The 12,516-nt window shown below is 39.2% G+C and overlaps 1 protein-coding gene across 12 annotated transcripts in view; it reads left to right on the plus strand.

Moving 5' to 3' along the window:
* The window catches only part of ARHGAP15 (Rho GTPase activating protein 15), a 386,745-nt gene that overhangs the window by 350,703 nt on the left and 23,526 nt on the right, over positions 1 to 12,516 (plus strand). For all 12 annotated transcript variants that reach the window (XM_079994046.1, XM_079994052.1, XM_079994048.1 and 9 more), the window contains one exon: positions 11,781 to 11,886. In XM_079994046.1, the coding sequence (XP_079850172.1) occupies positions 11,781 to 11,886 (106 nt within the window). The remainder of the gene's footprint in view (positions 1 to 11,780; positions 11,887 to 12,516) is intronic.

Here is a 12,516-nt window from a genome sequence, read left to right on the forward strand (position 1 = left end):
TTTAATAGAGTCTATCCTATTATTCATTTAAATTGAGGTGCAAGAGCACTTAGACCAGAGAAATTTGCATTCTGCAAATGGGGATTTGATGAGCAAAAATGATAAGATATATGTTGTATAACATGCTCTGTTTTGCTAGCAAATAAACAGCTCTTGAAATTGATAAACTTCAGAATATTTTATCCTCAAATGTTTGTACATAAATGATTAAAATGCATTAGCAATTCTGCTTTAAAAAAAATAGGGGAAACAACACAGTTGTGTTGCTTAAATTTGTAATTAACAAATTTATTACTAATTCTGCTCAGTTCTTTAATATGCTGCATTCCTGAAGAAGAACATTAATACACAATGGCAGAAAGAAGCTAATTTTAAGACTTTGGAGAAATGAATGTCTTTTAATGCTGTGTGTTTCTCTTATCTACATGCCACATTATTGTAATAAGTACATTCAGGAATAATTTCTTTTCAAATATTTTTACAAATCTTGCTCTTATTTGCATGCAAGTAAGTTGTCAGCTTAAATCTTTGAAATGCAAAATATATCTCATTTCTATATTTCATCAAGGAGCCTTTCATGTTTAATAAATTACAACTTAGATCCTCCAAGACTTTGTTTTTCATTAACTAAAAGCAAAAGGATACATTTAAAATCTTAATCACAACCTGCAAGGGTATTTGCATGTTGCTGATATTTGTCTTGATGGAACTTTTAATATTTGCAAACTAATCAGTATAGCAAGGTTATACCAAATTTTTTTTTCAGACAATAAATGTTCCCACATTTCAGCCTTCTCATTGCACCAGGTTGTTCGAGCTGGTTAAAACTTAACCCTGATGGAATGAAAAGATTCACGTGGATTCCTTTGCCATAAGAGAATAACCAGAAAAAAGGATAATAGTTGAGAAGTCCTCTAAGCGAGTTCAGAAGATATTTTTAAAAGGAAAGAACTCACACATCTGGATTCAATCTGTGGAAATTACTACTCTCTGATCACATGTTGGATAGTGTCATTAAGGAGGCCTAGCAAATAAGGCAAAATCCACTCCTACCCCACCCTGAGACTCAATAACAGTAGGAACCGATGAGCATCTGTCTCATGTACGGTTTGACCCTCAGTTTAGCTCAACATTCTAGCTCATCTTTCAGAGGGGCTACTGCTGGTCTCTTTGTAATAAGGTGGGTCATCTCATCTTATCAGAGACAGAAAGCCTGACAGCTGGCACCATTTCCTGATCCTCGTGGACTCTGGGGGCAACAGCAGTATGACGTTACAAAAATGTAAAGGGGGGGAGAGGCAAACTTTTGCTGAACTCCCTGCTCTGAGACCCTCGCTTAATCTCCCTCCCCACCCACACCCCTACTCCTGTGCCAAATGATTTATTTATTTATTTGCCAAACCAGTTCAGAAACAGGCAACTTAACATGGCAGGTAGTTAAACTGATGTACCATGCATGTTGTTTTGTGAGCTAACAGGTTAAATATGGCTTTGCTTTAAGTTTCCCCATCAAATTCGTTTTTATAGAGAAATCTCTGAAAGCAGAAGGGGTTGAGGGAGGGTGAGGTAAAAAGAAATAAATCATTGTAGTCTCAGGAACAGTAATCCTTGTTGAGGATTTTGGCTGATTGATATAAATAACATCGTCCCCGCCATCTGTCCGAAGAGGGACCTTTCCAGTTAGTGTTAAGCTGCAACGGCAGAATAATTAATGAATGGTGTCCTTTGTGCTGGTAATAAAGACAAGACAAATTATGTTATAATCCAACTGCTGCTCATTTGTCACAGCCAAATAAAATGTCAAATAAAAGTGAGGGGGGCCCAGTGTTTGTTTAATGGACTGCAAGCTACCTGTTCGTATTATTGACAGACAACTATAGTATAAGTTCTGCATATAGAGAGCAATGAAATGCTGTGAGGAATATTCAGAGAGAAACTCATACACAATTTTTTTTTAGGGCATGGCACAGCAGAGGAAGAAAAGGTTCACAGCCTTAAATTAATGCAAGTCTTAATTATATAGCTATAATACCCCTTTTTCCTCTGAGGAAGGTTGGTTTATATTACACACTGCAGAGGAAATTGTGAGGTGGGAGTGTGTGTGGAACTGACAACTCCACAACAGCCCCGATGCTGCAAATCTGTAAGAATTTGGTTGCGTTCTCATCTTCCCCCTTCCAGGACAGACATATTCATCCAGTTGCTAGGAAAACCAAATAATGAAAACATAGCTGGGATTTAGCAAAGTCCCATCGGGAATTACCTATGATAGAGGGCAGGGCTGTACTTCCTCAGAACATGCTCCTGCTGTAAAAATTCACAAACCTGGCATTCATACAGGCATCTGTCGCTTGCTCTAATGCCAGTTCATAGTATACATACAAACATCTGCTTCCATGCACAAAGGGATACAGAACGCTTGACAGGTCTGTGTTAGCAGGGTTCGCAATGCCAGTTCTTTATGCAAAAACCCTAATGCTTCCCGTCAAGCCATTAGAAGTGATACAATCAGCCCAGGCCCCATTAAGCCATCAGTGTCCACCTGTGATAAAGATGGCCATTTGTTTTCTTAAAGCCCACTTAATGTCTGCTTAACTCAATTTGTCAGGAAATGTAGAACAATTTCCTCACAGCCTGAAATTTGGTAGTGGTTCAAAGTCAAAAGGCCAGGTCTAGTCTTATTCAAATGATATAATAAACAGTCTTCAAGTCTAAATCTGCCCTGGGGAAATGCTGTTTACTTTGTTTGTTTGCTTTTGGAAAAAAAGAAATAGAAAAAGAAATGAGAGAACAGAAGAATAAAATCAGTGTGCCTCTTACTATTAAAAATCCTATTGTTTCTGGGTCCTTGAATTGGCCTTTTTAAAAATTACATAAAACTTTTTGAAGCAGCATATTTTCATTTTAATTTATTGCCACAGAAATGTGTGCAGAATCATTTTTAGTCATATTATAGTCCCCAGATGCTTCTGCCACTACTGGGAATTTGTACAGCTATTTTTATACGTTTTCTAAGAGACTTATTCAACTACTTTATGTTTTTAAACAAATACAAATATATATTTTTTGGGTTTTTTATTTTTATGAGCCCTTCATAAGGGTCAATATCTTGGGATTTAATGCTTCTCCTAAAAAGGGGTTCTCTATTCTGAATGCAACTCAGCCTTTAGTTTTTCACATATAAGTAGAACTTCTGAAAATAAGTAGGGATGCATTTCCCTGAGACTTAGGTAGATTTCTTCTCCTTTAACCCTTTTCCATTCAGTCATCCTGCGGATCTGACACAGCTCTTTGAAAAGGCAGGAATGAATCCCTGTGAAAATGGGGGGGGGGCGTTCATTCAAGAGCTGAAGGGGGGAGGAGATCTGAGATCCCCATCAAGCAAACACATTCTAGTTGGCGGATTGCCTTGCCTTGCCTTCTCATGCTCCCATCCTTTTATGCCTGGGAAATAAGATGTGGATTTATTCTTGCAAGAGGCATGAATCAGTATTAGGAAGGCATGAAGACTTGCTTGGAGATAGAAATACCTTGGCCCCAAGATTAAATACATTAGATTAAAACAAGTGCTATGTTCTTGTTCGTTATCTCTCTCTCTCTCTCTCTCTCTCTCTCTCTCTCTCTCTCTCACACACACACACACACACACACACACACACTTCCCCTACAGCAAAAGGTTTTTATTTGTAGCTACAGGGAACATGCAAAAAGAGAATGTGGGACATGGATTAATATATTTTCATACTATTTTTGGTTTTAGAAATATTTCGAGAGCGGGGGAACTATTTGGCCATTTTTGTTCCTCTGGGAGAGGGAAAAAAAAATCAGGCTAAAGACTTCCAACACAGAGTCTCTGTTGGCTTTAACTGCTTGTTAGGGAGGTGTGTGATAGCCTCAAGTTGTGCATTTGCCGAGAAAATATCACACTACCCAGATGTTCGAGTCTGCTCTTTCTGTGCATGCAGAAAGCCATGCACAAAACTGAAGCCGAGCAAAAAGCACCGACCAGGAGAAAAGAGGGGAGCAGAATTGTTTCTCAGTTAAAAGCGATGAAAGCTAGCTACGAAGCAGGGTAATGTCTCTTAGGATTTTCAGCTTTACATTATCACAGTGTGGTGAAATGAGCTGGTAGCGGTATATATAGCAAAACCCCTCCTTCCTCAGAAAGAACCCTCTGTGAAAAAGACAAGAGTTGGCTTTAGGTATTCCAAACAGAGAGAGGCTTATTGCATGAGATGCTGCTTCTGTTATAATTAGGGTCCTGCAATTCCCCCCCCCCAATCCCTGTTTGCCGTTACTTGCTGCTACATATTGCCTGTAATGTATGGCACTGTTAAGGGAAAAAAATTGGAGTCAAAGTGACTGGAAAGTTAGGTCTGCTCTGTGGCACTGTGAGATTGTTGACATCTGCCGAGGTTGGAGAGCTCAGTAAGCAGGAAATGGAGTGTCACTCTGAGTGGTAGTTTACCATTATCCTGGCATCCTAATGAAGTGTCTGCAGTGCACAGAGCTTCTGGATGGCATCTTAACGCACGGCTAAGCAAAAGCACTTCTCTCCTTGTCACTGTCATCCATCTGCCTGCACCCTACTGTAGCCAATGGGATGGAACCATGCTACAATGTGCTATAAGCCATTTAGAGTTGCACATTGCATAATCAGTCCCATCAAATATGTAAAAAAAAATGACGATTATTGGTTATTTTTCTCAAACGATGGCACCTGGAGGTTGAGACATTAAAGTTTAACTTTTCTAAGTACTGAGAGCATGATGCTTTTTTATTATTATTCCATTAATTCCACATATTTATTTGTTAAATGGAATAGAGTTAGAAATTCATTGTCTTAAGTCTTGCTAATGGACTGAAATATATGTATGAATATTCATTGGAAAACTCCTCTCTCTTTATAAACCACATTTGGTGAACTGATCAATTGATAGTGTTGAAATATTTCCCAACATTTAAATTTTTTATTAATTTTTTTTGGGGGGAGGCATGAATAAAAAGCAAATCAATTCATATCTTAACATAAGTTAATGGTGTGTGTGTGTGTGTGTGTGTGTGTGTATTCAGTCTGTTTATGTTATAAACTTGATATTGTGTATAATGGATGAATCAGATTTGGACTGCTGACATTTAGCCAAAAGAAATGATAGATTAGGTGGAGAAACAGAAATGTCTGTGTTTCTATTTTTGTATCCTTTTGACCATCTATATATTTTATCTCTGTTTATCTATCTTTACACACACACACACACACACACAATTACTACCGCTTAACGGAGTTCAGCTGGAATAATATGTGTTTTGTTTTAGCCAGATTTCACACAAGATGCCAGATTTGGGGAGTGGTTGGGGGAATATGTTTTAAGAGTCAGGCTGGCACAGAACTACTAAAACTGAGGAAGGGCAATAGAAATTGTCTAAATCGGATGTTTTATTTACATCCAAGAGGGCAGAGCATAATTTAGTTGCCTCAAATTTTTTCACAGACATTAAAACTATAGCAAACATACCAGCAGGGAAGCTTGCACAGCAGCACAGTGGGGGAGCTTGCAGAGCGTCTGCCCAACACTATGTCTGGTTGCAGCCAGCATCAGAAGCCTCACATTTTCTTTAGCACTCAAAATCTCAACCTGGTTCGCTCTGTTTTTATTTTCCAATAGAGGCAAATGAGGCAGGCTGACAGATGAAACGTGTGACTCAAAATATCCTCCTTAAGAAAAGGCATGCATCTGTTTTATTTATTTAAAATATATTTTAAAGGTTAAAAACCTTTCAAGATTTTCCTTGGAATAAAAGGGAAACACAATATGAAGCAATCCTAACCTAAATAGCAAGCGAGAAACGTTAAGCAAGGAGCGAGAGAGAGGCTTTTAAATAATAATAATAAAAATCTGAAAGAAGATGACAATACTTTCAATAGTTAGGAAGCCTGGTAGAATACTCTTTAAAAAAATAAATAAATTAAACCACACTGAGGTGCAGCAGCACAGCACTCAAGGTCTTAAATCAGACAAAGTGTTGAGGTGAGCCATGAATGCCAGTTTAACATTAAACATGCACACACATTTTCGAAAGCCTCCTAGAAAAGACGAGTCGGTTGTGGGGTAAAATGACTCTGGGCCCATCAGCCATGAATAATGCAGCAGGGCTGAGGGAAGGGGAAGAGGTCAAACTCCATTACCATGCAACATAATGAATTTATGTCAGGTTGGAATCATAGGTCCTATTCCTAGCAAATGGGAGTTATGAGAGATAAACTCTGGACTTCCTGTTCAGTAACAAAGTGGAATGCTATTAACATCCATGTCCATTTCAAATTAATTTTTGGAAGCATCATTTCTGTACTCGGAGTGTTTGCTTAGACGCAGGAGAGTTAATGCTTTGTTTGTTCGTTCGTTTTCCACCACTCACTATCTACATGTGTTGTATTTTACATACACAATTCCAGCTGAAACCAAGGGGCCTGCCATAAATGTGCAAAGTATTGAAGCCTACATTATAACATCCTTTTGTTTCCTCTGATTTTTATATGTTACATGTCAAAAATGAAAATGGCACGCTTGATGCAGTTAGCACATTTTGAATAATTACTCTTGCTATAAGCTGTCAGTACTAAGATTGTGGTTCAAGAGTCACCTGTGGCTTTTTAGGTGCAATTTAGGTGCAACTCTTTCGGTACTGGGGAAAGCAAGCAGAGATTAAGAAAGCTGTTAGTGAGCTTGTGTGCTATGAGAACAACAGGATGTGCCTTTGCCCCTTCTCTATCCTTTATGCTGCATGAATCAGTGAATGAACCAACATTGTTTTGCCTTCCCGGTGCCAATTTATTTTTTTTAAATCAAATTTTGTAATGTATTGTTTTTTAAACACACACACACACACACAGAGATCAGTATCAACCTTTCTAATGAAAGAATATCCAATATTTTCATGGAACTATAAAAGAGAGAGTGAGTGTTATGGCAAAAAGCCTGGCCTCAGCAGCTTTGTGGGGGAAATGGTGAAATGTGACTGTGATTTATAATGAGAAAAGGTATCTACAACATACAATTTTCTACCTAGCTGCAAATAATAATTCATAGTGATGTCCCTTCTAGATAAAATACCTTTGCTATGGAGGACCCATGTGGTAAGATGAGCATGATAAATGTCAGACCAGTGCAGGTAACGGCCTTACAAACCATTAAGATTAGCTCCCTCTTTTTCCCCCTGATGATAACAGTAACCATGCTGTGAGTCTATGTGGTAATAATATCTCAGTACTGATAAATGCCAGAGCCGGGCAGAGGTGTTTATCATTCCCAGTTCAGAAATGCTGACTAAAGGTACCACATGTTGCCTATTTTTCTTCTTTTTTTCAGTCAGATTACAATTAGCAGGGAAGTTGATTCATAAAACAGGGGTGTGCAAAATTACTTCAGTGCTTTAACAATGAATTAGCTGTTTTTCAACAGCTTTGTCAGTGCCTGTGTTTGAAACTAGGAAGCAATAAAGGCCATTTTCCATTTGGAAACACTGATATATATTTGGGGGGTGCTGTGGATCTTGTACTCTACATCATTTTCTCACTACGTCTTTCAGATTTTTTTTTTCCTGATTCATTTTAGTCTAACGTGCCTCAGTTAACATTAAGTCAAACTGTGGAGTGAAATTGTGTGGCAAAGCATACAGTAAGCAGAATTCTTTGTTTGAACAAGGGCTTGGACCGTGTTTCAGGTGTACAGCTGGATCCCTCTGACCAAATTAAGATCTGATCTTTTACATTACATGGGGCCATAACATAGATTTGGATCAAGTCACGGGGTAGGGGGAATTCAGCCAACTCTGGCCTCCGTATGCAAAAGCACACACCTGCACCATATCTCATTCCCAAGAGATGGCTAATCTGCTACAAACAGAATTTGAGCAGTGCAGGGGACTGCTGAGAAAGGGGGAGGGGTAAGAAAGCCATGTTTTGTGAATCTGTTCTGGAAGATTCCAAGCCCTAGCAGGTTTCCCCACCTCCAATGGCAAACACCACTGCTATGGTTCATAGGACGGGACATTTACTATGTGAGCCCTCCAACATGCAGGCCAAATAATTGTTGTAGTCCATCAAATCATCAAACAGCAAATATATAAATTGTCTTACAATGTGTCAAGTATCAAAAGAGACCCAGATCTGTAAAATAGTTCAGTATCATTCAACACACATTGTTGTTGTTGTTTAGTCGTTTAGTCGTGTCCGACTCTTCGTGACCCCATGGATCAGAGCACACCAGGCGCTCCTGTCTTCCACTGCATCCCGCAGTTTGGTCAAACTTATGCTGGTAGCTTCAAGAACACTATCCAACCATCTTGTCCTCTGTCGTCCCCTTCTCCTTGTGCCCTCCATCTTTCCCAACATCAGGGTCTTTTCCAGGGAGTCTCCTCTTCTCATGAGGTGGCCAATGTATTGGAGCCTCAGCTTCAGGATCTGTCCTTCCAGTGAGCACTCAGGGCTGATTTCCTTTAGAATGGATAGGTTTGATCTTCTTGCAGTCCACAGGACTCTCAAGAGTCTCCTCCAGCACCATAATTCAAAAGCATCAATTCTTCGGCGATCAGCCTTCTTTATGGTCCAGCTCTCACTTCCATACATCACTACTGAGAAAACCATGGCTTTAACTATATGGACCTTTGTTGGCAAGGTAATCCTCATCTCCACAGTTTAATAGGCTGCTATTCAGAATTTGTGATCAAATCTTAGTTGTATCCACTATGAATAAGGCTACTTTCTAGTTCACTCTTCTTATTAGAGTCAGTCATCTAAAAGATCATTTGAATTTTGCCCGCAATCAAGCCAAATTGGTCTAGGATGCATCCAACTGAGCCACTTGGAGGAGCAGTCAACAAAATAAACCAGAAATGCCTAAACCTACCACAAAGATACTGAATGCTATGTGGAAATCTATTTAGTTGAGATTCCTGCATTGCAGGGGGCTGGACTAGATGACCCTTGGGACCCTTCCAACTCTACCATTCTGTGAGTCTATATGAATCGGCTCTAAGACAATTTCTTGATTCTTTTATCATTTTGAAGCTTCCCATGGGATTCCTCCTCCCCCCCCCCCTTTTAAGAAGGAGCATTAAAAATACTTTTGCTGTAAGTAGCACACACAGAAGGGCAGCTGTGCCTTAGTCTTTTTCTGTGTGGAATTGCTGTCAAAAGATTTAGAAAGCATCGTTTTTGTTCTTGGGGCAGCTGGTATTTGCTTATTCTGCCTCCCCTAAAGAAAGACAGGAGAGAGAGGAGAGGGGAATCTTTATTCACTTTCATACTATATACATGACATCTTAAAATCAAACACACACAAGAAATAATAGTTCCCCCAGACTGTTCTTCACTTCATATATTGGCACCATGTTTAGCACTTCACTGCAATGCTGCTGAAGAGAACTGAGCAGAGTTGTGATACACGTGGATTGCAAGTTGGCCGTTCACTCATCACATGCGGTCATCCGTTCTATAGTCTCAGCCTTCACTCCATTTATTTGCTTTTGTTTCAGATTTATCCGTAGGTAGGTAAACGGATACATAGATATATACCCACCCAAGAACAAATAAATACTTTCCCATAAATTCCTCTGGTGGGGAAACTGTGGCCCTTCAGATGTTGTTGGACCCCAGACATTCACCACCCCAGCTGACATGTCCAAAGGTCAGAGATGATGTGGGGGGGGAGGTGTTCTAGCACCTTCTGGATAGCCACAAGTTCAGCATCCCTCATCTAAGCCATTTATGCCAATCCTTCTTACATAAGGGACTGCACTGCAGTTATGAAACTACTGTAAGGTCTTCAGTGGCTTCCTGTACGTATCTACCATGAGAAACATATCCGTCCCTTACTGTTTCAGGAGGAGGTTTTAAGCAATGAGAGCAATTTATTTATTTATTTTTACTGCACTGTGTTGAAGCTAGGAACAAGACTCAGGTTATCTAAGACCTGCAGCATGTAAAACGGTTTCCCTGTGTCAGGGGCCTCTAACATTTATTTTATCTTATCTTTCATGAAACGAAAGCAGAGCTATACATGCTTCAACATCTGATGCAAATATCTCCATCAGAAACCATATTTTAAGACTTGAAACCATCAATCGCATTAAAAAACACACACGCTTATCCTGAGTCAGTCAGCAGCAACGCTGTTATCACATCATCAAAAGAAGTTTCACATCACAAAGGCGATTATAGGTCTCAGACTCACATTCTTTCATTACTGACTAATTGTTTTCTACAAAAAAAGCAGTTATGAAATGAGGAAAGGGGATACTAAGCAAAGGACAGGGTGTGAACTAAGAATGTCAACGTAGCTACGAATTTGATCACAAGAGAACATGAAACTAAAGTATGGGGCTGTATTATGGCAAATATAATAAGAACAGAACGAAGTATATAAGCACCAGAGATATACATTTTAAAAGCTTGATGGGTTCAATCCATTGTCTGCATAAGTCATACTAAGTAGTAATTAAGCAAATAAGTAAGATAGAGACACCTGTGGCCTAGTTTATACTGATGTGCTAAATCTGTGTCTGAGGTGTGCCACTTCACAAAGGGATCCACATCCTTTTCTAAAAAGCATCCCCTCCAATTAAAAAAGACATGTCATAGAGAAGGAATCTAGTTTAGCTTCCTTCCTGACTTACTAGTTGTTTATATGTGGGATTCTGCCCCCCCTCCCCATGTGGAAGCGTTTGATCACAGAAGTTCCCACCCACAGGTTTATGTGATATTGCTCAAACATAGCTTTTATATTTCCTTGAAACCTTCATCTCTGTTCTCTCATAGAAAATGAATGGATTAACAAATTATGAAATGTTTCTCCTCAGATGATGGATGCCATTTTTTTAATGCCATACATGTAATTTGTTAACATTAAACTGTACTCTATTTAAATTATAATATTGAAATAATTATACCTGCATAGTTATACCGCTAGCTGGGAGGGAGGAGGCCTAGTTATTAATGGACACCACAGTTGTGCGAGTATGTTTTCATTCCCGCCCCCTGCCCCCCCCAGGCTGAAGGATGCACAGAAATTGCAGTAGAAATAGTAATTGTTTTTCAAGTAACTTGGGTTGGCCATGAAAGAGGTTATTCATCACAGAGTTTGTTCATTACATTTCAGATGGGCTGTATCCAAACTTGCATGAGTAGAAACCTGCTCACACAGTCAAGCTTCTCTGCCCTTTCTCCTCACTTGCATCCCTCTTTGATTCCCAGAAGTGTCTTCCAAAGTTTGGAGACAATCAGAAAAGGCCTGGGATAGTTTAGGACCCACCCAACCTTAATTTTTTGACTAGTTGTTTCAAACAGATTTTAATACTACATTTTTGAATTGCCATAACCTGCCCTGGAACCTTGTTTTGGTGGGTGGGTAAGAAATTGAATAAATTATAATACTAATGCTGGGGAAGGGGAATCACCCCAAATAATCACCCCATTTCTGGCAGTTCCCCCTTTCCACTACAGCCTAGTGAAGCACATGTCAGGCTGTTCCTGGGCAGCCCTGACCCCCAGGAGAGGTTTTTCAGAGAACAGGAGATGAGGAAGGGTGAGAAATCTCCATTGTGTGTGTGTTTGGATACAGTCCATTAGAAAGTAATGTTCAAAAATAGATATGGTTGTAACACTTCAATCTTAGCTTGAGACCCATATTCATGGTCTGAGACAGCCTTAACAAAACACAAAATATGCTAGATAGTCAAATATTGTTCTGGGATCATAACTTCTTCTTTTCTTTTTTCCTCAGAAATTCAAGACAACCAAAGTAGAGTGAAAGTCATCAAAGACCTTGTACAGAAGCTCCCGAGACCAAACTACGACACCATGAAAATATTATTTGAACACTTGCAAAAGTAAGTTAAGCTACTAACTATAAAATGTGAGGTATTAAGAGTTAGACACTTAAATTGCAATGTGATTTTGTCCTCTTCTTATTGCTCTGCTAATAAGCTTTCTGCTGGTTGAAATTTAAGATATCATATCACTTCATCCAATATAAATGGCCCAGGATGAAACTAGACTTCCTCGTCAATCTTGGTTGGACAGTGTTAGTATTTTATTTTTTTAAAAAAAATATTCATTTCTCCCCTTTTCAAAGCTGGGTGAGAGAAGCTGAATACTCTCCAACCATACCTCCTCATTCCCCATTGCTTCAGGCAATATTCTCTGGTTTATGAATAAGAAAAATACCTGCCCCATCACAGCTTTAGCAGACAAACCATTTTGAAATGGTCAATACTCTTCATCATGTTTGCTTCGCAGAACTAACAGAAGAGATTATAGAATCAGCGGGTACTGCTTTTATGTACTCAGCTATGGGGGGAAAAGAACCAACTTTGGTTCCACTTAGGAAAGAAAGTAGTATGTTGAGTCTCGTGCGGACTCTATGGAGAAAAGTTGGTTTCATGGTATTGGGGAGGGGACTCCTACAGACTTAAACTATATTTTAATAAATAGTGGCTTTACAATGGTTTTTTTTTTTT

The sequence above is a fragment of the Podarcis cretensis genome (assembly GCF_951804945.1).
Source record: "Podarcis cretensis genome assembly, chromosome: 1".
In the NCBI taxonomy this organism is placed as follows: domain Eukaryota; kingdom Metazoa; phylum Chordata; class Lepidosauria; order Squamata; family Lacertidae; genus Podarcis; species Podarcis cretensis.